Here is a 25,067-nt window from a genome sequence, read left to right as displayed (position 1 = left end):
CCGGTGTGACCCAAGCTCATCCATAAGTCAACGACGACGGGTATAGCCGTTGGGCCATCAGGCTGCCAGAACATATGAGGCGCTGTGAAATATTAACGCTGCACGCTAACGAAAAGGAGGACAAAGAGGCGGGGTGTTGCATTTTTTTTTTTTTTTTTTTTTTTTTGTCATTAGAGGAGTCCAATTTGATCTCCTGCGAGAAACTTAGCGAGAAACTTAGCAGGACAACTCCAATTTAATCTCAGTAAACCATAAAATGCCCCTTTCACACAGCCGCCGGCTGGCTTTGAAGGTAACGTACAACGACTTTGCTAATCTGCGTGAAAGGTAGTGATACGGAAAGCGGGGCGGGTTTGCCAGCTTCCGATGTGCAAGAGAAGCATCGGTTGTGACATCTGAAATCGTTGTCGGGCAGCGATAAGTGTTTTCAACACAAGGCAGCAGAAGTGACATGGCAGTCCTTCCTTTCTGCTGTCCCCTTTCACACAGCCGTCATTCCATCTCTGATATTACCTAAGATGACATTTAATTTGCAGGACTGACCTTAACGCTCATTAGGCTTCTGATACTAACTCGGAGAATATCCGGGTTTCATACACGGGAGAAGTACCGCTGTAACGGGGCAGTTTGAAAGGGGCGGAATTGTGAGGAAGAACACTTGAACATCAAATAAAAATCTGAAGTCAGTGAACTTGTCTTCTCTTGATATTGATTTCCGATTCGATAGCAAAGCAGAACACAAACGCTCCAACCGGGTCGGTGGCCGAGTTGGCAAAAGTACTCAGGCTCTGTGCTCCAGTACAAGTACAAATACTTGTGTAAATATTCTGGTGACAATAGAAGCTCATCAATGACGCCACGTCAGTGTCATGCTGCTAAATTGTACATTTACGACTCAAGTCCAACACGTGGCGCCGGAATTGACACACCGGGAATCAACTACGTGTATTCAGTACAGTATATCAACGCAGCAAGAAGGCCAAACGCTTCCTGCTGCTTTGTCATCAGAAAGTTCCAAATAAATAAATAAATAAACACCCACAGGTGCCCACTGACTGCTGGCACAAGAAGACAAACGCGTGACAAGCGCACTGGAGGACGCGGAGGAGGAGGAGGAAGAAGAGGCAAAAATAATTCCTCTCCACTTAGGATCCGTGAATGCCGAGGAGAGACGATCGATTCGTCCGAATAGGCGCATTTTGCATACAATATAACCCTTCAAACAGGAGTTAAACACATGATTTTTTTTCCCCCAAAGGAAAAAGAAGGACCATTGAAAAAAATGTGCTACAGGGTCATTTCAGTAAGAGCCTGTCAAGTTCATACATGTTTGAAAAGAATTGTTTTTGTCTGAGATGTCGTCGCTATAAATGACAACAGATGGTAAAATCCTCATTGCGCAAGTTTTTAGGTCACACTTATAAACAAATGTGATGATATGAAAATATGAAAGTATCTCCAAAACCTGGTTTGCTCAAAAAATTGTTTTTTTTTTTTTAATCTCCAAAACCTGGTTTGCTCAAATAATAGTTTTTTTTAATCTCCAAAACCTGGTTTGCTTGAAAGTTGTTTTTTTTTTTAAATCAGTGCCAAAAACGAGTTTTGTCACCCAAAGCCAACTCTGATTGAAATTTGCTGTTGACCAGTGGAATTGCTGAAAATGTAAAAAATAAAATACAATATGCCGACAACTATGGAGCACTGAATAATGGAGAGGTAATGTTAGACTGCTTTCACCATTTCAGTTTCCCTGACTTGTGTGTGTGTGTGTGTGGGGGGGAGGGGGGGGGGCACTTTGGCCTCAGTATGAGTCACTGGTGCCCCAATATACAATAACTTGAGCACGGCATCATGCAATTAGCTAGCCTGCTACGCCCACATCCTAAAATGCTTCTTTTGCGAGTTCTGATGTGAAAAAGGCTGAAGGTATAAGAGGAGTAGTGATTGCGTGAAAGGGGAGCGCGGAAAGCAAAAAACCCTGTTGTTCCGCCTCCGATATTACCATGGAAGCCATCAAATTCACCCCTAGCGGTGCCTTTCGCACAGAGTGCCAAGCCAGGAAAAACATGAAGATACGACTTTCATGTGAGTGAAATCGATTGTGATTTTGAAATAGATGTGAAAAAGGACTCCAAGCGTAAAAAAAGCAGGGAGAGGGGGTGAATGCGTGAAAGGGTATCATAGAAAACAGGGACGGAGGGGGTGATTTTCGATCATCTACACTCTTGCATTGCAGACACAAAAACAAAATAATAATTGAGATGTCTGCTTTTGCATTTTAAAATCCTCTTCCCTTCCCTGTCAAATTTGCAGGTCGACACCCCCATTTTACACCAATACCTTTTACGCAGACCTACAACACAACATGGGCTTTCCAGCTGGTTTGTTGATGTATTCAAAGCCATGGGGGGAAAAAAAAATGAAATAATCCATAGGGAGATTTTCTTTGATCCTTGCCAGCTTTCTGCAGCGGTTGACACACATACGGCAATGTACGCACACACACACACACACACACACACACACACACACACACACACACACACACACACACACACACACACACACACAGCAGCAAAGATGAAGCACTGCAGTGAGTGCGAGAAACTCCTCCCGTCATGGCAGCTAATTCCTCCATTCTCAGCGTTACGACGGAGGAACGAGCTCGCGTGTTTTCCACTGGACTTGAATGCAGCGTGAAAAACTGCAAACAAACCCATGACACACACACACACAGACATGCACGCGCACACGTTCCCATCCCGGCCCGTCCATTGCAGCTAAATATAGAAACGCCAATTTGATGATGCTGCGGTGATGGTAAAAAAAAAAAAAGCCCCACGGCCCCTCTAACCCACAGCAACCCCCTCCTCGCAGCCTTATAGAGAAATTAGCCCCAATAAAATGAGTGTGACTTCATCGTGGCAAGTGTGAATTTCCCAGCTTATGAGGTGATATCAGAGGCGGGACGGTGGTGGTTGTGTGAAAGGGGATGGAGGAGCTTCATATATAAAGTGTCACACCCATCACTCACTTCTCAAACTCTGCGGTGTTGAAAGCAGTTGTCAAATTTTCCGACTTTCAAGGTAGTATCAGAGGCATAATAGAAGGGTGAAAGGGGATAACTCGGACCAAGGTATAAAATTCAACCACTGGGGGTGATCACTGCCTGGAACTAGGGTATGGACAAGCAAAACCTCTCCTGTCCTCTTGCATTGAAAGATGTTCTTATCAAATTTGCAGGCTTCCGAGGCATAACAGAGCGAAAATTAACACCCGTGACTTACTTATCGCTGTCCAATGATCTGTGTCAATGGTACCGACATGGAACGTGGGGTTAAAGTTGGCACGTAAATAACCTGAGCTATCCGGTAGTATAAGAGGTAGAAAGACAATCGTCTGAAAGGGGATAGCAAAAAAGCACTGTGCAAAGAATTTGAATTGACTTTGCTGCAAGACTATGCCCTTTCACGCAGCCCCCATTCTGCCTCTGATATTACCTCCGAACCAAGTAAAAGTGCAGTACAGTCACCATTTTGTTGCGGAATATTTTCGCACAGAACAGCGGCCCAGGAAACTTTGATGTGAAACTGATGTGGTATTGAAATGGAAGTGAGTGGGGGAAGGGGTGTAAATTTAACACCCTAAATTCCCTGCACACCCTCATCCCAGCATTGCAGAATCTCCTTGACACACGGCCGTCATTTGGCCTCTGATACAACCTCGAAAACCAGTTGATTCGCAGGTTCAATACTTCCAGCATTCCGTATTGGTAGCCTTTCACACAGACCAATGACAAAGGAAAAAGTCAGCTTTGACAGACTGTATGTAAGTGGCTCCTGTGTGAATCTTGACAGGCACCATTCGTCCGCCAGACTGAAACCATCCCCAAAAACCCCCACTCGGCATCTGACTGACGACAAACGTCGAGGCCACGTGGACAGCGTTAAATGAGTAGAATGAATTAGCCTGAGCGGCGGCAGCGAAGTAGGACAGAGCGCTGGGGAGGCTTCCTGTCCCAGATTGGTCGTTAACCGACGGCGAGAAAGTGGGAGAGAGGGTGAGTGAAGGCACTGGCTAAATCTGGAGCTATGAAGCACAACCCCCAAAAGCAGCAGAGCAAATATTGGAAAGAAAGCCAAGACGCGCTTGGACAAATAAAAGCGGGCGAAGCTGAGAGGAGCGCGTGAAAGCTCCTTGACGAGCTGTCGATAAAACCGTCCCTGCTCTTCTTCTTCTTCCCACGCTCTGATGCTATCGCGTTCCTCACCAAATAATCCAATTAATGCTAATTAATCATCTTTTATCTCCAGCCAGGATGCTGTCAAATTTCCCGGCTAGTATCAGACAGAGGGCAGATGGCAGCTGTGTTAAAGGGGATAGCCGCTTACGCTCACCCAGTTACTTTATTGCACCTCTGATACAAGCCTTATTTCGTAGCAGTAAATTTCACACGGGACAACAGGCCAGGAAAATTCTGAAAAAAAAAGCCAATTGATGTGATGCTGAAATTGATGGTGAATTTGATCTTGAAAATAATTGCCAAATTTCTCCAGCTCCCGAGCTGGGAGGGGCCATGTGTGAAAGGGGGTAGAAGAACACAACAGGGTGGTAATTACTGCTTGTCTCAACTGTTAAACTTCACATCCGTCCCACCAAGCCGCAGGGGTGGAACAATTAAACGCCCGAAACTCACGTCACAGATTCCCCTTACACACAGCCACTGTTCCACTTTTAGGTGGCGATAAGATGGCAAATTTGTTGATTACATTTCTTCATTGATGATGTCAAAGGGGGTCGCCGAAGACAGGGCACTGGGAGTGACAAATTCAACGTCAGACACATGTCTGTTTTTTTGCACAATCTCCTTACATACAGCTGTTGCTCCGCCGCTTTTAGGTCTCCGAGCCTGCAGGACCTTTCACACAGACAGGAATCCACTAAAAAGGCAACTTTGTGAAATACTGACTCAGTGTGAAAGAGAATTCACATCACAGCTACAACGGCTGGTGAAAAGTTAAAAATATCAAATTTCGGACAAAATGTTTTCTTTTCATCTGTCACTGGTTTGCTCTCGTCTTCCCAAAGAGTTGCTAATGAATGCTAACGAATGCGTCGTCACTCGCTCAATCTGCAAGACATACGGTCAAGTCTCACGCAACCGATCGTGCAGTCATCCCGCTCTCGCCCGCCGATGACATCACCAGCGAATCTGAACTTTGACTGGCGCTCAAAACCGAGGGACTGACTCATCTCAGTCAGTGGCGGAACAATAGCGAGCGACAGTTGTGACAAAAGCTCTTGAACGTCATTTGGGACAATACAGCCAGGGCGGAGGAGGTTTTTAGACCTAGAAAAAGGTTCAAAATGTTGCTGTTCTATCCATCCATTTTCTCTTCTGCCAGTCTTGTATGCAAGTAAGTACAACTGTGCCACCGGAATCTGAATTACAAAATGAAATTTTATGAGCATCAAAATATTCAACTTAAAAAAAAAAAAAAAATCAACACTCAGTCGTCAAAAGGTCACTTGCATGTCACTCGGAGAAACCAGGCCAAAACATTTAAAAATACTTTTTCTTTCCCCCCCAGAATTTTTACTCCCGAAAATTGTACTTTGTTTTGTTATTGTTACTTTTTTTCTTTATTACACTGGCAAACAGCATTTTTTTAATCAGGTAGCTTCTTGTATCACTAAAGGCATTGATGCAGATGAAGAAAACGCCTTTACTTTTTTTCCATAGCACAACACGTTTGAGATATTTTCTTTTTTGCTTTTTATTTTAAATTTTCGTGCAGATATTTGTGGCTGTGACGTTTCAGAAAAAAATGGAATCTCCGATTAAAAAAAAAAAAAAAAAAAAAAGTTGACCCATTTTGTCAGTAATACCCAAACATTAAAAGCAAAAGGAAAAACACTCGGACAGCAAGCAAATAGCAAAAAATTGCAAATAACTGATCAGCAATCAAACTTAATTTTTTTTTTTTTTTAAACCCAAGAAATTCTTGACTAACTGGAGATGTACTGCCAATTGTCCTCATTTTCCAAGAAACATGGTGGTTGGCTCCAAGAGAAAAAATAAAGGAAGATATGTAAATCCACTGGTACCAAGCAGCGAACATGTGCGGGATTTGCCAAAGTTTTTTGCACATAACTAGTGTGCCTTTACTGTCGTTTTTTTGGCGCACATTTTTAGTGCTACAAACACAAAAACTGCACACCATGGGGGAAAAAATTTAATTAAAAAATACACGGCGCAAAATTACACAGGTTCGATGCAGTTTTCAGGAGGGGTTTTTCATGCACCAATTGGCCTCAACTAATAGCCAAAGAAAAAGTATTTTGCATTCATCCTGAGTCGGAGTCTCACAAAATTTGCTGACATCTCTTGAGATTTTGTGTACAAGTGATTGATCGCCCTTGATTGTTTCACTCATTTTTTTTTCATATTTTGGTGGTCCCACTCTGCTGTTGAAAACCGAAAGCCCCACAAAAAGCACAAGAACGTATCCTCATCGACAAAAGGGCTAACACATTCTCACTCGTCCGAAGTCCAACAACGTTTTCCAAAGATTTGGGAGATTTACGCACCCTTTCTTAATCTTCTATGGATGTGGCTTTCCACTGTAGTTTTTAATGCTCCCCCTCCCACCCAAAACTGTGTTCAAATTCAACACACAGCGACTCATGCAACAAAAGTGGCAAACAACCACACTGTTTCCACACTGCTTAATGTGATTTTATGCAGCAGTTGGCCTTTTTTCACACACACACACCCACCCACCCCCTTACATACATCCATACTGTACGTGGGTGGGACTTCGAAGACGTGACATGAAGCAGCAGCTGCTCCACTTACACACTCACACATACACACACAACTACGTTAGCATTTGGCAGCGATGCAGCATCTGGGCAACCTTGCTCCAGGGCATCCTGGGAGCTCACAACACGCACATGTAGTAATAACACTAATCAGGATAAAATTGAAGAGGTTCTTACAGTCTTGTCGAGCTCCCCTTGATGATGGTGAATGTGAAAAAGGAGAAGTCCGGAGGAGGCGACGAGGCGAGATGCTGCTGTTGGGGAGGAGAGAGAGCAGTGTGAGAAAAGAAAAAAAAAAAAAAAAGGAAAAAAAAAAAAGGAAGACCGAAGATTGAGAAGCAGCACCGTGGTAACCAAGGTGCCTCTCTCGCTCTCTCTTCTCGTCTTCCTCAACGGGATGGAGGAGCGTTTATCCTGTCCACCTCCCGGAGTGACACTCACTCGCTCCCCATTCCTCCCCTACCGCGCTCGCCCCTTACCTCCCTTTCCCGCCCCCCCCCATTCCCCGCCCCTCCGCTTCTGCAGCTCCATCCTGGGTATCCCCCGCTTTGCTCTCATCCTCCCCTCCCCTTGCTTTGATGTTTGGACAGAGCGAAAAAGAGAGATAAGGCAATGAAAGGGAGATGTGGAGCAGATTAGCGGCATGACTCAACGTGAGCGACTGGCTCACAATTGGGGGGGGGGGGCATTGCTGCAGTTGCTTCTTATGAAACACGGAAAGGTCAGCAGGAAAAACGGGAAGTTCGCTGTGAAAACTCTCGGTGTATGCTAATTTTCTGGAGTTCTTAGGGGGCTACATGATCGAATGCAGAGGTCATCAACCTTTTGGAAACGGGAGAGCTGCTACCAAATGTGAAGGGCTACCAGTTTCTTAGGCATTTCTGTAAGTAACATTGCACGTGATGAAAAAATTTCAACAGCATGGTCGACCCCGACTACTTACACGGGATAGAGGCACTGTCTCATTTCAGCTGTGGCCTTCCCCTCCGAAGTTTCATTTTTAGTTCCAATGATTTACTATTACCAGGGCCCGATGTGCTGTCGGTGTTCACGGTGTTGGTGAGATTGCATCAGGGATCAGCTCTGAGCTCCTTCCTCGATGCACGAGTGATGGACAGGCTGACAGATGAGGTTAGACTGGATTCTGGACCAAGGCGTTCACAGACGACATTGGGATTTGCAGTGAAAGCAGGGAGAAGCTGGATGAACATTTTGAAAGGTAAGAGGCATGGACAGAAATGGGGAGGAATTTAGATTAGCCAGAGACAGAATTGATATGCCTGAATTGGGAATAGGGCAGGAGAGTAAGGCTCGAGGGAGAAGCGATAATGAGAGTGGTGGATTTTGTACACTGAGTGTCAACAGTCCAAAGCAATGGTGAGTGTAGTGAGGAGGTGAAGAAAATGCTCTGAGCAGGTTGGAACTGGTGGAGGAAAGTGCCAGCCGTTAAGAGTTTGTGTGATGAAGCGGCGGCCGGGGGGGGCATGATGTCTGGATTTGAAACTGTGGCACTTAAGAGACAACAGGAAGCAGAGATGACATTGAGGTTGTGTCGAGGATAAGATTGGTGGGATAAGATTACAAACAAGCTCATCAGAGGGATGGCCATGGTTCAAAGATTTGGGGACCAAGTAAGCGAGAGCAGACCTAGATGGTTTGGACATATCCAGAAAGCTCGCATCTGCCGCACTGGGGTGGATCCTGCTCAACTCACTCCCATTTTGTTGTGGCCACCCTCTACCTCCAGTGCCGGCACCTTCGGCCTATCGGTTGGGGTGCTACAGTGAACATTGGTGCGGGTACTCCTTCCACAGAAATCAAATCCGTGGAACTTCATCTCCCTTTCCACTGAGGTCACTGAGGATCCCTCCAGCGACTGCCTGGTAAGGTGTTCCGGGCGCATCCAACCTTCGCGGAGCCTCAAGGATGACACCCTGGAAAAAAAATGTCTCCTGGATGGTCTGGGAAAACATTGAAAATCAAGGCCAACCATGGATTTCACCTATGCTAACAGCTATGTCATTAGCAGTGCACATCAGCGGAGATGAATTTTGAAGTACGTAAATCAGGACTTAACTCATGTTCCTGATAGCTATTCCTAATATTTTGATGAGGCACGACTCAAAATATTAGTAATAGAACTTCACTCAGCGCAGTGTGTGTGTGTGTGTGTGTGTATATATATATATATATATGTATATATTTCTAGCTAAAATGTTAAAATGTCATGAACACTCAAACACATAAAACGACTCCAGAAGGTGAAATATGAAAAGCACTAAGAGTCTTTAATAATACAAGCTACATTTTATACATTTCTACAGCAAACTTTTTTTTTGTAAGACTAACACTTTTTAGGAGGAGGGGATTTGGAAAAGGGGGGTGGCTAATATAAAGTTTTACAACAGCTGATGAGAAAGTCATTACAAGTCATATAATATATATTTATAGATATTTATATATATGTCATCTCTATATCCTGCTCAATAAGGTTTTCGTCCCATTAAATAACAGTAAAGCATTTCGTCCTATCAACAACCAAGGTGAAGTATAAATTAGGTTCAAGCACCATTTAGTTTTAAAACCGGGACCGGGAGGAGGCCAAGTTTCAAATAAATACACGATACACTGGGATGTAAGGCTGCCATGGAAACACGACAATCATGACGACACGGGCGACTGTTGGAAAAGATGACGATAAACACACACACAGTGGAAAGATTGTCACCGTTTGTTCCTCAAAAGATAAATTATTTGCTTGACTGTGGATGACAGCGGACCTTCCACAGCTCATTAAATTTCATAGAAAAGTCTTAAAACTTAAAAGCCATAACTGAATGTCATGTAAGTATAACGACAAGATATATAAGGAACCGTTTTTCATCATTTACGAGCTTGTCATCACTACACCTTTTGCACAGTTTCCGGAAAACCGGGGTATCCGCAACTGAACCGAAGCACCTTTTTGAACCAGAACTCACTAGAGTTGGGATATTTTCGATCCTGTGTCAAAAAGACTGATTAGCATGATATATTCAAATTGATGTGAAAGGGGCAACGGGCAGGGCAGAGGCGATGTGAAATTCATATTTACTTGGCATATGGCGTGATGTATAAAACTGTTGTCAGACAGCAACGGCTACTTTCACTAAAACAAGGCAGGAGTGGTGAGTGTCGGGTGTTCAGACTTCAAACTTCCATGCTAGGTGTCCACTATCCCCCTTTCACACACAGACAACGTGCCGTCTCTGCCGTGCCCCTAAAAGCATGTGGGGAAGCCACGTAAACCCCGGCATTGCATCAAACGCACTGAAATGAAACCAATTTGCAGAGGCAGATTGGGGAGTGTCTGAAAGGGCATCACAGAAAGCTGGAATAGAGGCTTTAAAATTCTCATCGGACACTTGGCACCCTGGCATGTGGTGTGATGTTGAAAATAATAGTTCTCAAACACCACAACAGGCTGGGAGAAATGAGTGTCTGCTGTTTAATTTCAAAAACCCCATTCTGCCTGTCATTCTGCCTGTCATTCTGCCTGTCGGCTACCCATTTTCAGACAGCGACCATCCTACCTCCGACACGTCGGGAAAATTTGGAGGTTCAACCAACCCTTCCAATCCGTTTTCCGTACCATTATCACAGAAAAGTGAGGGAAATATTCTGACAGTGCCAAAGGGGCTAGTGACACTTTGACACAGATGCTGCTACCACATATTGGGAATTTTTGACCAGATTTCACATGAAATTTTAGGTAGCTTTCAGACAACAAAAAATAAAAACGTCTAAAGTTCCACTCTGAGACTTGACAGCTTCGCAGCAGTCAACAGCAACTGCTCAACTACTAAAAACACATACGCACGCGTACAAACCGTGAGAAAGGAGATTATCGGGGGTATAAAAAGCGGAAGCTTTCAAAAAGTCTGATAGGAAAGACGGAGGCACGAAGATGCCTGTTAAAAGCCCAGCACACCAGTCGCATGCCCCAGACACCGCATCTGTGACTTGTCGCCAATACAATTCATCATCAGTTTGGTCATCAAATCAAAGTGTCTTCCGGGCTCATTACAATGATGGAAAACTAAGAGACCCTCAAAGTAGTTTTGCAAAAACATGTGAGTGTATTCCTGTGGATCAGTCAGAGTATTGGAGGTCCAAGTCCACAGTTCCGTCCGTCACAACCAGCCTCACCCGCTTGGGTTTGGTAGGGCCCATGGAGTGAGATGTTGGTCCATAGTGTGGTATTTCCTGGTGGTCGCCTGGGTGGTTCTGGTGGTGAGCGTCCTTCTTTAGGCGTTCGTCCGGACCCCCTTTGTGACCCGAGAAGGTACCCATGGAAAACGAGGGCTGGTTGGATGCCTGAGAACCGCAGGGTTCCAGGACCAGCCGCCCCTGAGTGCCAGACGGCTCCATCAAGCAATGGTAGGTGTAGTTTGTGGGGCCGAGTCCCGGGTAACCTTCGGGCCCGTCCCTGAGACCCAACGTCAACGAGTGGTCACCGCTGAAATTGAGTACATAAGGGGGTCCCTGTGGTCCGTAAGAGAAGGAGGCTGCCGGGTGGCTCTTGCCGACCGATGCCGGTGTGCCGGGCGGCGTACTGTGGACCACTTGAGGACTGCTGTGATGTGACATTGGAGAAAGCGACGACGTGAAGCTAAAATCAAATGGATCCTGCTGAGGGTAACACGGCTGGTTCTTGTCAGAGCTCAGCGGAGTGGATTTGTCATGTTTGGAGGTTTTCTCCTGTGGGAAAGAATAACCGTCTTTACTGGGGAAGAAGAAAGGTCTCGGCAGCGCAGAGAAGTTTTTGTACGTCAAAGTGGTATCGTCCTGCTTGTCGGAGGCTGGTTTACTTCGGATGAATGACGAGTGTAAGGATGAGCCGTGTTTGTTGAAATAGACGCTGGACCTGCCGGGGTTAACGGAAGGAGCAAAATAGCTGAGGTTCTGAGCAGAATGAGTGCCTTTGTGATGACTCTGCGGGTCCTCACTTGTGTTTTCTGTGGATTTTGTTCCGAATGTTTTAGATGTAGAGTGGCCGCCGGCAGCCACATGGTCTTTGGAGGGAACACTGTACAAGTTCTGGCTTGGGTTACCGCCCTGAATTTTAACAACCCTGTGGATCACAGTGGGGGACTTATCCTGGATGTTGAAGGGATTGTCAGGGAAGGGGTTAGGATTTCTTCCAGGGAAGGGGTTAGGATTTCTTCCAGCTAAGAGTTGAGGATTGAGGAATTTACCGGCCATCGGAGACGCCAGGACAGGCTTCATCTGGGCGACGCCTCGTTGCGCAGTAGGCTGGCAGTTTGGAAAAGACTGGGGCTGTTTGGAAATTGACATGCGGTGGAAGGGTCCATTCGTTTTGAGGTTGGATGTAGCTCTCGACTGGCTGGTGCTTGGTTTGGCATTCAGGGTGGGCTGTACTAAAGGAAGAGTATTCTGAGACATGGCAGCAGGTGTGCCAAATAGGCGAGGTTTGCTAACCACGGATGAGGAATGATATTTTAAGTCCTCTCTGGACAGCCTCATTCCGGGATTTTTACTGAGAAGGTGGTCCTTTCCCCCCAGTTCGGGATTGGTGAACGCTGAAAAACTGAAGCCTGCTTGGGGTGGGATTTTGCCAGAGGCACTCTTTGCCTCACAGTCCAGAGGAACGGAATCATTCTTGGATGTGAGCATAGCGGGGAAGAAGTGGAGATCGTCACTGGTGAAGTTGTTGTCGGGACTCGGGGAGCCGAGGTAGGGTGTCTCAGTGGGCCACGTGTCAGAGGGGCTGTGCGAGAGCGGGCTACTGAAGGGGTCCGTGGGGGGATCCAGTGAACACAGATCGGAGGGCGATGAGTTGAGGATGTTCTGCGGCTGATCATAGCCTTCGAAGTTGAGACACTGGAAGTCCAGGAGGTCGTCGCAGCAGTTTGCGAAGTTGGGCTCGCCCGGTAGAATGTTGTCCGCAGTTGGGAACGGTGGAGACTGGGACTGAGGCTGGATGATGGAACTGGAAATTCCAGACAAGGCGGTTGTCTTTTCCAAAATCTGTGATGAGCATAGACCCTCAGAGAGCCTGGAGAGGCTGTTGTCAATCTGTTGGAGGGACTGACTGAGGCAGCTCGCGGGTGTCTCCACAGGGCCACACTTGGACGCCATTTTGTGCCACTGCTTCCTGCCGCCACTGCTGCTGCAGGCTTCCAGTCGCTCAGCAGTTATGTTCGCTGCGACTGCGCTCTCTGGGGTCTCGCTTTGAGGGGAAGACAGGGAAAGCGGCGACAGCGACAAAGACATCTGCAGCGCTTCAGTTTTCTGGAGCAATGAGTGACAGTTCAACTTCTGAGTCAATGGTGGTGGCTCCTCTCGGACCTTGCTTAAGTCCAGCAGTCCTGGTATTTGCTGGACTAAAGGGGGACTCCGTACCTCTCGCTTCACTGGTGAATCCACTTTAACTTCGGACTGGTTCTGCCCCTCATCCTTGTCGTCAACCTCCCAGATGTCCTTCACCTTTCTGCGCAATTTGAGAACCGGCAGCGGAACACCTTTGAAATCCAAATTGGACTCAATTTTCTGCTGCGACCCACGATCAAACATGCAGCAGCTTCTCGTGAACCCATCTTCCGTTTTCGTTTGACGGACTAAAGATGACTTCTCACTCTGGGTTTTGTCCAACTGAAGGCTTGAACCAGAAGGAATCCCCCCGTCTGTTTTTTCTTTGCTCTCTTCTCTGTCCAGCTCCGAAATTGTGGACGCATTCTTCCTCTCGCCCCGTTTTTTCAAGCGAAGGAGTCTGCTTTTGGACTTCTTACTGGCCTGCACATGGGCCTGAGCCGCCTGCATCTCCATGCTCAACACAGACACTGAATCCATGATGGCTTTAAACGGATCGTTGTTGAGTTCCTCCTCCTTTTCCATTTTGATTGGAGAGCCCAATTCGTTGCTCTGCATCTCCCACAATTTCCCTCTTCTCCGCTTGAAACGAATCCTGAAGTTAAGTTCTGGCTTTGTCTCCTCAACATCACTTTGTTCCAAAGCTGACGTTCCCTTCTGAGAGTCGCTCTCTTGCTCATCCTTCGTCTGATGGTTCCTGTCGAGCTGAACAGTCTCTTGGTTGCTATTCTCATCTTCCCTCTCAGATTTAAGCGTGTCAACTTTCCTCAGTCGACTCTGAGGAGTTTCAATAACTCGAGGCCTTAGCACCCTGCCCACGTTTTGCCTCGTGACTCTTCTGGAGCTCACCCTCCGGACTTTTGCCCGCGTCCTTTTGCTTTTTTTGACATGTTTCATAGTCTTTTCTGGATGACGATCCAGTTCCTGTCTTGAGGACGGGCCGGAAACCTCTTTCCGGCTAGTGGCAGAAGCAGCGGTTATGCCTTGCTCCGGTTCCACAGCACTGCGGAACGTCCGCTTCTTCAGAGGTATGTTGGACTGCATGGCGTCAAGGTGCTGAGTGGTCTGGCACATGTTGGCACATGAAACAGGCGACTGGAGAGGTAGTGTGTTGAGACAGGTTGCCACCGGTTCCCCGATCTGGGTTGGATTCTGTACAGTGGGGACTAAACCGTTTTCTGTGCTGTTGGATTTCAGCTCGGCTTTAGTCTTTATTCTTCTGTGGATTTTCTGCCACCGTCCGACATTCCGTCTTGCTGCCACATGGCTGCCTGCATGGATTTCTCTCGCATTTAAGGGGGAACTATCACCATGTGGTTGCTTGACTACTGAAGCTTTATCGTTCTTCAAAAAATCAGACAGGAGGACCTTGGCCTGCTTTATGATTATGTCATTGCTTGGATTGTGTACTGGTTTGTTTGCAGTGCAATTTAACGGTTCTAAAACAACAACCTCACCTGGATTTGGAGATTTAACACCCTGCAAGTTATTCTGTTGGCTCGTTTTTGCACAGGACACGGTTTTACATTCAGTAGCTGTGGCATTTCTTTTCTTTTTGTGTTCTTCCGGTTTATCTTTGTCTGGTTGTGTACCCTCTTCCGCTATTGTCTGGATTTCAATAACCTTGTTCTTCCCACCTTCCTCGAGATGAGAGGAGTCACCCACTGCCTCTTTTGAGGCGTGCCGCTTCCGTAGTGTTCCCTGATCACTGGCCTTAAAGAACATTTCCCGCACTCCTCGAGGGGCTTCGGCAGCACGGTGGCCCGGCGTAATCGGGGATGGTGGTCTCTGCCTCTGCTGGGATTTCTGTGTGTTCAGTGGTCTGAGGCCCTGAATTTGCCTCATCTTCCCTCTCAGCTCCTCCCTTATGTCCCGGTTGTCAACACTCAGTCCCGGTGCCTCTTCGCAAGGCGCTGAGATTCGAGTGAGGCGGACGGTCAGGTATTGCTTGAGTGACACTACTGGCTTGTCTGAAATTTTCTTACAAGGGGCCGGGGCACTCTGACAGACGCTGGGCTCCAAGTTCTCTTGCTCCTTGCTCTCTTGCTTTTTCGTGATGGAGGTTTTGTCCGGGTCGACCCTGTCCGTGCTTCTGGTTCTGGACGAGCTCCTCAAGGGAACCCCTCTGACAGATTTCCCATTGGGGCCTACCCGAACTCTGTTTTTCTGAAGACAACCCAGCGAGAAACGCTTCACGTTGGCGGTTGTCCTTGGCTTGACCAACTCCAGCTGCTGCAGGAGGGCCCTCTCTTTGCTTTTGGGATCCTTGCAGACAAGCAAAAAGTCCAGCGAGTGGCGCCGCACCCTAATCCTCAGGTCCCGGATCACGCACTGTGACAGGAGCGGCAGCGTTCGTTGCTCTTCACACGGTCTCGCGAGTCTGTGGTTCTGTAGCCTCCACTTATTTGTCTGGTTCCACTTTCGGTTTTTAAGGGCGTTTTTCCGCATCTGATGGGTGAAAGAGTTCCTAGAGGGGATAGCTAGAAGGCAAAAGACAAGGTCAAGTCACTATGGCAAGTTCCAATTTCCAAAAGCATAGTCCTACCATGACTTAGAAGTTTAATTCATCCTGTAACCAAGCTGGTAACCCAATGTATTCATATATCAAATCAATTTCCTCAATTTAAATGCAAGTAATCTATTGCAGACCATTAAAAAAAAAAAAAAAAAAAACGATTTTTTTTTGAAGACAAAACGGGAACTGCATTATATGAAATAATTACCGTATTTTCACGACTATAGGGCGCCATTAAAAGTCTTAAATTTTCTCCAAAATGGACAGGACACCTTATAATGCGGTGCGTGTTGTGTATGTGCCGAGTTCCAAAGCCTGACTGAGAGCACTTCTGGCCGACACGCTGTTTATATAGAGAAAAGGTGGACGTGAGTGACGACAGGCATGCGGAAGTCCGCCAATGAGTGAAGGGTGGGCATGTAAGAGGACGCTAAAGGCACGCCCCTAGCAGGTACCAGTCGCCAATGAGTGAAGGGTAGGCGTGTAAGAGTACGCTAAAGGCACGCCCCCAGCAGGTACCAGTCGCCAATGAGTGAAGGGTAGGCGTGTAAGAGGACGCTAAAGGCATGCCTCTACCAGGTACCAGTCGCGTGAGTACATCGTAAAATGGCTAAATAAAGTACAACCGAACTCAGTTTTGCTTCCGTTGCCTTTTTAAAAACGTGTTTTTAGCGTGTGTCCGTATGTCTTAGTTGCTACCGTATGCTTTAAGCTAACGTGTTTTTAGCCTGCGTGCATGCATGCCGTATGTTTAAGCTGGCGTATGTTTTACCATGCCTGGCTGCGCCCAATAATACAGTGCGTTTTGTGTATGTGTCAAATACAGAAATAGCACCCGTTACTGAGACTGCGCCCAACAATACGGTGCGCCGAATGGTCGTGAAAATACGGTACCCAAAAAAACTTTGAGATTGAACATTTTTGGTACTGGTGTATTGGGTGAGTGAAGGCTCCTGTGTAATTTGTGTGTTGCATGTGTGCCTTTTGATGCGGCAAAGCCCAGTGACTTCAGTGTGAGCCTCTGCACCATGTTTATCCATGACTGTAGCTCTCCTTGTTCCCATGCCAGGGCAATACATTACCTTAACTACTTGTTCGTTTGTTTTTTATTCGTTTCATTTGAGCTGCGGTGATTCTGATGCTAACTCGCAAAAAAAAAAAAAAAAAGACTCATAAGTCAGGGTACCAGTGTACTGTATACCGTATTTCAGAAGTTGTTACAAGCAAAAGTGAAGAGAAAAGCCCTGAGAGAATACCTGAATGTAATCCTGGAATAATGGGCCTCGAGTTTAAGTGTCCCTTCTCTCGCTGGTGCCGAAGGTAGCGCTCCCGAAGGCGGTACTTCTGGCCCACGGGGTCTTTTGTTTCCTCGCATTCCGGCTGCTTCCCTTTGTGTTTAAAGTGACCTTCCCCTTTCCTAGAGGAGAATCAACGCTGGTGCGTTAGACATAACTCAAAACGGGTTCGAAAGATCCAGCGGGAAGAGCAAGCGACACACCTCTCGCAGGTGCAGCACTCGCACATTTCGTTGCCCTCGCCAAAGAAGCTGGCGCCGTAGTAGCACGTGATCTCTTCCCCAGGCGAGATGGGTCGAATCACCTCCACGCAAGCGCCGTTCTTCTCACCGGGGACAAACTGGGCGTAGGGTTGGGTGACAGGTGGGGAAAGACAAAGGGTTGGTCGGGCCCACAAGAGATGCGCAGATAAGACAGATGGCGGGGACAATAAAATCAGATGCTCAACGTTTAGAAGTAATCAAGTCAATGGTGTGGATAATTGTCCAGGTTAGACCTCGTATTACTTTGTCTCTGATGAATGAATGTTTGCTCACCTTGCAGTTTGGCTTGCAGTCTTCGAGCACAAACACAAGACAGACAGACAAAGATGTGATTAGTTTAGGCACAAATCAATCAAGTCTAATAATGCCATTCCCTCAAAGGCGCTTCATGGGATTAAATTCCTAAACACTCAAAAGATCCTTTATCGCGCAACAGCAAACATTCCCAAAATATTTTGGGGGTGCAAATTAAAAGTTTGTTTTCTGTGATGGCTTTAAAACTTGTGCTTCAAATGTACATAATGCCATCTAAATAAGCAAAGTGTATAATACTGTCTAGGAACTCAGCTCGGGTCATCATTATAAATCATCAACAGATTACCGATTGTTAAGAATTCTGTCCATGGCGTTCAATTTACTTGCTGTAACATTCAGTTCCAAGAATTTTTAATGCCACCTAATGTTTCTTCACTAAATATAACCAATACTGGTGGATAATGTACAATAATAATTATTATACGTCTATATTTAGACAAATTTGCACCAACTTTTTATTGACAAAATGTCATTAGAAATTAAATGTGTTTGTGTTTGTGGCAACTGGAGGTTTATCACAAGATTCAAGGATTTTTTTCCCGTATAATTACCCTTCATGTCATTTTTAAGAATAAATCTTCATTATCCTTCAACATGACATTTAATCCTTCCATTTTGGAAAGAACAAATTCAAGATTATAATGAAGAGTGGATTTTTAGGACCTTTGAAGACCAGATAGAACCCATAAATATTTAAGAAAATCAAACTTTTAAGGATCTGGGCACAACTAGTATATTGAAGCAATGACGGCAGAATGGAATTTAAAGGGGCACTGGCTAAAAATGTGTTGCTTTTACACTGTTTATTTTTATTTTTTTATTAATTTTAATAACACGCAAAAAATATGTTCCATCACATCAATGTATATATATTTTTGAAGTATTTGTAGGTCAGGTAATTATTATCTTACATAGGGTGAGCCTCCCCTACAAGAGGCTACCATGTTTCGCACCCCCACGGGTACTCGAAGGAGACAAACCGAGCAAACGCCGTTCCTCAACTTGATGAATACAGCGTGTTTAAAAACTGCCATGAATTTATTCCAGCACTTGAGGGAAGACTAAAAGTCTTTTGGGATGATATTTTGCTTGCACCTTTGCTGAAGAAAGTGGTGGTACGCATGCCAAAAGCTTCGAAATGCATGCGCTGCATTCTATCAGTTCACAACTAGATGGCAGTAAAGATTCTACACGCTGTACCTTTTAAGTACCAATGAATTGCAGGTGATAAGAGTATGTCATTTTAAAGACTAAGATCACTAATTATGCAGAAAACATTTTAAACTTTCAATTTGGTCCTGTAAACTCTAAATGGAAATTTCCAAAAGAGCTGTGGACATCCCAAATATCTTGAAGCAATGAAGGCAGAATGGCAGCAGAGGGCACCATTCGTTCAGACACAAACAACCTCTGTGGACATTTATGGACATTTCCACAAAAAAAAAAAAAAAAAAAAATGGGAAAAAACAAAGGCCTTGTTTAAGTTCAACCTGAACCTTTGCTGAAGAAAGTGGTGGTACGCATGCCAAAAGCTTCGAAATGCATGCGCTGCATTCTATCAGTTCACAACTAGATGGCAGTAAAGATTCTACACGCTGTACCTTTTAAGTACCAATGAATTGCAGGTGATAAGAGTATGTCATTTTAAAGACTAAGATCACTAATTATGCAGAAAACATTTTAAACTTTCAATTTGGTCCTGTAAACTCTAAATGGAAATTTCCAAAAGAGCTGTGGACATCCCAAATATCTTGAAGCAATGAAGGCAGAATGGCAGCAGAGGGCACCATTCGTTCAGACACAAACAACCTCTGTGGACATTTATGGACATTTCCACAAAAAAAAAAAAAAAAAAAATGTGCAAACATCAAGGACTTGTTTGAGTTCAAACCTGACTTTTTGGCTCACTTGAATGCCCAAACTGACCGTGGTTGATGAAGGCGGCGGGTCCAAGCCAGAGTTGAGCGCAGCGTTTGCGCGTGGAGTACATGACGCTGAAGTCGTTGACGCCCGCCCGCAGCACAGCGCTGTCATCCGGGCTCAGCTCGGCGATGCAGCCCAGAAGGACCTCCACGCGCTCCCCCGCAAACCTGACCGCCAACGACAAATGTTACACCCCAAAGTCTTTTCATGTTTTTCAGCATCAGGGCGTTGCCGGGTGGTCCAAGGTGATTGACTACCACAGACTTCAAATGAAAACGGAAACAGTAACTAATTGAGTTTGGGGTTGCACTGCCACATTAAACTCCAAAAGATTTACTGTTTAGTCCCTTGGATATCTCATATTTAAACCAATACAGTGGAACCTGTTGGTGAGGAGGCTAAATCAAACTGTGGTGGAAAAAGATGAAGCCTAAAATCATCATTCAAGCCATTTTTCTTTAACCCTGCAGCACTGCCTTTGTTGTTTACTAAATGATGCCATCTGAGAAGGCAACCACCCGGAAGTACGCGTGATGCCATGATGCAACATCCTATAGAATAGTGGTCCCCAACCACCGGTCCATGGCCCAGGTCGCACAGCTAAACCCCCCCCCCCCAGCTATATACGACTGCTTAAGGTTGCCTAAGTGAAGAATGTCCCTTGGGGAGCACTCATAGAGAAGACCTATGTCTTGACTCACCAGTGTCGAGTAGAGGTAATCTTGGCTCCGTTGGTCTCCGAGGAGTAGCGGTCACATGACTCAATCTGGATGCCGCTATCCAAAAGGAAGGCGTTGAGGTAGCGGTTCACCTGTGGATAAGACGGCGACTTCAAATCAATCATTTTGTGAGCCTTGGAATTAACACGACACGTCGGCTATACACACCGTATGCGTGACAGCGAGCGCCACCGTGGACTTTTGACTATGGATTATTTCTAGTGGTTCTGTCGGAGGTGATGGTTATCATGAATAAGCGGCAAGTAGAGCCGCAGCATAGACTGTGCGATATGTCCCACATTGTCTGACAGTGTGCTGGGGATTATTTGTATCCTTTTTGTTTCGTTGGATTGTGCAGAGGGGTGCCATGGCAAATATGCGAAGGCAAGCTATGGTGTTAATTCTAAGACACATACATCGCATGACAACTGTGTCCAGGTGTGAGAAAGATTTTTGCATGGTGGATTCTTTTTAGTAGTAGTCATTTCCTTGTCCGGACGCCCGGTGGTTGGCGCGTCGACCTCACAGTGCAGAGGTACCAGGTTCAATTGCAGCTGCAGCCTCCCTGTGTGGAGTTTGCATGTTCTCCCCGGGCCTGCATGGGTTTTCTTCGGGTACTCTGGTTTCCTCCCACATTCCAAAAACATGCATGGCAGGCTGATTGAACACTCTAAATTGTCCGTAGGTGTGAGTGTGAGCGCAAGCGCAGATGGTTGTTCGTCTCTGTGTGCCCTGCGTTTGGCTGGCAAACGGTCCAGGGTGTCCCCCACCTACAGCGCAAAGACAGCTGGGATAGGCTCCAGCCCCCCCCCCCCTTGTGAGGATAAGCGGATCGGAAAATGGATAGATGGATGGATGGATGGATTTCCTTCTCCTCCTTTGGCTTATCATCACTGACACCCATTTGAAATGCTTCATACACAGAAAAAAAAATAACCAGGAAAAAATAATTGTAAGGGAGCACTGTGTACCTTTATGTTCTGAATTCTAGTCTTTTGAAACTTTTACCCCAAATTTCAATTCACTACTGTGAGGGACATACCAGGGAGGCAACATGTAATTAGTATAGTCACTAAAATATTATAAGTGAAATTGCACAGTTTGAGTACACACGTGCTGCCTCAGTAGCTCCTGCCGGTGACTCCCCAAAGCGTTGAAGTAGTCGCCTGCCAGCTCGCCCACCGTCAGCGCCTCGAAAGTGGCGTTGAAGTCGTGTGTGCGTTGGAAGCGCAGCAGCGTCTCCTTCAGGTTGCCCCAGCGACGCACCTCCGGAGCTGGGCTGCACACACGCAGAAAGAGAGAGAACGTCATCGTTTTTAGGGTGAATTCACACCAACACTTTTGGGCCGCTTTAAAAGGACTTTTTACGCAGGAGTGAATTTATACAAAAGAATCCCGGTGTGTACCAAAACAACTGGACCAAGACCCACTTTTTGAGGTGGTCCCAGTGCGCTTCCAAACGGACTCTGTGCGGTTAGCTACAGGTCTGAATACTGACGATGTTCCAAAATGTTGAAAAATACTGTCGCAAAATGTGGATTGAATGTCCTGCTCTTGACACTCAAAATGATTTTGTAGCAGAAACATGCAGAGCAACAATGCAGGATATAGGAATGGCATGTTTTCCGCCATTTTGGGGTTTGTGCCTCCAGTGCTGCCCTTGTCATTTACATCCAATGGGAGCACCAATAGTCCATGTCTGTTTTGTCAAACTTGTGCAATATAATGTGAATTGAAAGCATTGTGGTTTCTGCATTTATTGTCAAAATATTCATCATTAATCCAAAGAAAATGACAGGAAATGTGAATATGTACTTTACAAGTCCTTTTCCAGTGCAGCCTTACATTTTCTGCTTGTGGACCTAAAATTTTAAAATATAAAGATTAAGCTGGAGTGCTTGCTGCATGGATAATTTCAAGATGTTCTGTTAATTTTTTTTTTTCATGCAAGGTGTTGAATAACAGGCGAGATTTTTTTTTTAATCATAAATCCAAGTAAGCTATATAAACTATATATTGTATTACCACAAATACCGGGATCTCACTGTCGAATTGTATGCTGCCTTCTCAATCAGAAATGTCAGTATTTCAAAAGTGTGTTTTATTTTGAAAAAATTAGTGAAGCAAATACAGCAGGTCCTTAATTTATGACCTACACTAGGCCCTTAATAGAAGACATCCAGTATGTCGCCATTGCACACTGTTTTCAGCGATCAAACCATAGGGACCATAAATTCGTTCAGCTGGCACATGCCTGTACAAATAGATTCATGTTGACATATTATACTGTACATGACATACATATACCATCTCGAGTCTTACATTTTGTACATACCGTGTATGTTCTCCAATTACTGCTCATGCACTTCTGGATAGTAACCATGTACGTTTCGTTTCCTTGCACTTGTGAAGTGTAAAATAAAGTTTAGTCCAATCGGAAACGGAGTGCATCTTAACCATGGTTCCTTCCACACCGTTCGTGACCTCGAAATCTCGTATGCCAGGATGTAAGGTTTGAGTGGGTTAATGGACGCTACGAATGGCCTTGTGACGCTCAAGTAATCGACGCAGGATCACGAACGAATTTACCTGATATTCATTTTATGAGTGGTGAAGCCCAGGAGAGGGTCCAGCACCAGGCTGGTGGCCAGGTCATCAATGTCACACAGCTCCTTCACACTCATTCTAGTGCAGCAGTCCATGGCCTCCCACCATCAGCATGCTGAAAAAGGTTGAACATCTACCGTAAGAGCAGCAAAAAACCAGGGCAAACAGCAAGCCGCAGTAAATCAATCACTTGCAGTCCACTGTGGGTCTACAAAAACAAATCTATGAATTTAACATAAGACACTGTGTCAAATCAGAACATGAGTTGAGCAAAAGCATGAAAAAATGTGACTTACTAGTGTTTTTACTGCATAACTCAGTTTAAAATGTTGCACTTGTCTGCATTCTTCATTTCGTCCACAGAAGACTACTTATGTTGCAATTTACTGATAAGAGTCAAGACTGTTGATGTTCCATTTTTAGTGTCGTTGACTACTTGCTACTAGAGATATGCAATAACAAATGCAAACTGAACTATGACCTAAAATCAAGGTACGTACCAAACCGGCATTTGGGGATCTTTTTCTTTCTGCCCTCATTCCTTCCTTCTTGGCTTCCTTTCCTCACACCTGCTTTTTGTTCCTGCATCAGTCATCCTTCAGTTACTCAATCCTAATTTGGTGCCATTCTCCCTTCATTTCCGCCTCCTGTCACACCTGCTTTTTTGTCCTTTACTCACACATTCATGCATGCATGTATCTTCCATCACAGCAGAGTTTCTACCTTTCTTTGCAGACCTGTTTTTCTTCTTTCCTTCCTTTCTGCCTTCTCTTAGACCCACTTTTTTCTTTTGCATCTTTCTTTCTGCTTTTCTGCCTTTCTTACACTGCTTTGGAATCCACTTCCTTTGTTCTGGATTCACACCATTTATCATTAGTCACGCCTCCTGTAAAGGGGGGAAAGTTAATTTAAACAGTTCACACCTATCTTGTACAAGAATGCGGTTTCTCCGTTCTAACCCCAACCACGACGTGAAAAACAACTTTGACATCTCCTGACTGTCCAGAATAAAAATGCATACCGGCCTTCGTGATTAATAAAAAGCTACAATGAGGCCGCTCGTTAAAATCGTGTCACTACGTCCCCCAACTAGCAGGCATCAAGTGTCGACGAGTTCATTACTGACTACAGTAGATTTAGCGCGTTACAATAGCATGTTGCTCGTCAGCTGCTGTGCACAAGTGTGTAGTGGGTAGCGGCTTTGGAGAGCTAGCATCCCCGCATCATACAAACACATTAGCGAAAGATTCAAAGCATAGCGTAGACGGTCGCCGCGCAGAACCTACCTGGGAGTCTTTTCCGGTCAACGAAAGCAGGAGCTTGAGAGTGGAGGACTAAGATCCCCCCCAAAAAGCAGGTCTTCGCCTGGGCAGCTAGCCTAGCAACATGCTAGCTTGGTAGCGAGCTAGCTGACTGGCTAGCTAGCGTTCCGCCCCAGAATACTTCTGGAATCTAATGAAAGCGCGGCGAGCAAATATCCGCGACTGACGTGACAAGTGCACGCAATGAGTTGTGTTTGTTATTTTTGTGACTGTAATTGCCAGCTAAAACAGTAATTCGGCATGTTATATCATTTAAAAAAATAGAGAAAAAATAAGATTAGTCTCTGGTAGTAAAAGTTGATCGGCTACGTCCCACTGCAACCGAACGATCTGCACCTGTGAACACGCCCACCCAAGGCCCCCATTTGACGGTTTCAAGGTCAATCATGCAAATCAAACGCATTGGTTGGACTCTGACTGTTGTGATTGGTCGGTTCGTAGTGGGGAGCGGAGTATATAGTATGTTGATGCACAATGTGGGCTTCAATTTAGCGAATGCTATTGGTTGAGTTCGGCGTCTATTTGGCAAATCACACGCACCCGGTTGTTGTGTTGAAAGCCTACAATTGGTCGCTCTTTTCGTGATGTTTTACTGATGCCGCTACCCGCTGCGGAGGAAAAAAAGCGTATAGGGCAGGGGCCTCCTTTTGCAACACTCAAAGCATTTTGACCACTGTCGCCCCCACCTCGTCCTCGTTTCCACTTTAGCGGTGCAGTGCTGACAAATTTGCAAACATTCGCTGCTTCAAGTGGAACGTTCAATAATTGGCCACCTGTTGAAGGAGCAAGCCGTGCATTAGCCAGCGGTTTAATACATTAAATTGCCCAGCACATTGGGCACAAGCAGGAACAGGCCCCACTGTGGCATACAGGAGCGGAAGGTGGGCCTTTCATTTATAATTTAAATCATA

General features: G+C 45.6%; 2 protein-coding genes and 1 long non-coding RNA gene across 9 annotated transcripts in view; 1 reads left to right on the top strand and 2 right to left on the bottom strand.

Annotated features, from left to right (window-relative positions):
* Positions 1–8,890, bottom strand: part of shank1 (SH3 and multiple ankyrin repeat domains 1) — a 49,697-nt gene extending 40,807 nt beyond the window's left edge. For 2 of the 5 annotated variants that reach the window (XM_019889810.1, XM_019889809.1), the window contains exon 1: positions 7,003–7,160. The gene's annotated coding sequence lies outside the window, so the exon portion shown is untranslated. The other 3 variants (XM_019889806.1, XM_019889805.1, XM_019889808.1) reach the window with 3 other exon arrangements.
* On the top strand, positions 7,409–17,467 carry LOC109527741 (uncharacterized). Its single transcript, XR_002170578.1, has 3 exons — positions 7,409–7,708; positions 17,136–17,219; positions 17,293–17,467. It is a non-coding gene; the product is annotated as an uncharacterized LOC109527741 (long non-coding RNA).
* Positions 9,164–25,047, bottom strand: kmt5c (lysine methyltransferase 5C). Of its 3 annotated transcripts, XM_019889813.1 has the most exons (10): positions 24,121–25,047; positions 23,335–23,720; positions 22,817–22,949; positions 21,341–21,506; positions 20,210–20,319; positions 19,512–19,675; positions 17,544–17,563; positions 17,211–17,347; positions 16,969–17,129; positions 9,164–15,677 (listed from the first exon to the last, which is right to left on the bottom strand). In XM_019889813.1, the coding sequence occupies exons 3-10, from the start codon at positions 22,927–22,929 to the stop codon at positions 10,957–10,959; spliced, it is 5,592 nt and encodes a 1,863-aa protein (XP_019745372.1). In that variant the 5' UTR covers positions 22,930–22,949; positions 23,335–23,720; positions 24,121–25,047; the 3' UTR covers positions 9,164–10,956. The 3 variants fall into 3 exon arrangements, with proteins under 3 accessions (XP_019745372.1, XP_019745371.1, XP_019745373.1); XM_019889812.1 differs by lacking the exon at positions 23,335–23,720; XM_019889814.1 differs by lacking the exons at positions 23,335–23,720; positions 24,121–25,047 and adding an exon at positions 23,762–24,114.
* Between the last annotated feature and the right edge of the window lie 20 nt (positions 25,048–25,067).

This window comes from Hippocampus comes, unplaced genomic scaffold, assembly GCF_001891065.2.
Source record: "Hippocampus comes isolate QL1 unplaced genomic scaffold, H_comes_QL1_v1.1 scaffold326, whole genome shotgun sequence".
Classification (NCBI taxonomy): domain Eukaryota; kingdom Metazoa; phylum Chordata; class Actinopteri; order Syngnathiformes; family Syngnathidae; genus Hippocampus; species Hippocampus comes.
This window is presented reverse-complemented; position numbering and strand designations above follow the sequence as displayed.

Bases quoted from the DNA above. Each gene is read 5' to 3' on its own strand.
- kmt5c (XM_019889813.1), bottom strand. From the start codon at position 22,929: ATGGACTGCTGCACTAGAATGAGTGTGAAGGAGCTGTGTGACATTGAT. The intron at 21,507-22,816 runs GTAAATTCGTTC...GCGTGTGTGCAG, and splicing joins ACTCATAAAATGAATATCAG to CCCAGCTCCGGAGGTGCGTC. The intron at 17,348-17,543 runs GTGAGCAAACAT...CCCTACGCCCAG, and splicing joins ACTGCAAGCCAAACTGCAAG to TTTGTCCCCGGTGAGAAGAA.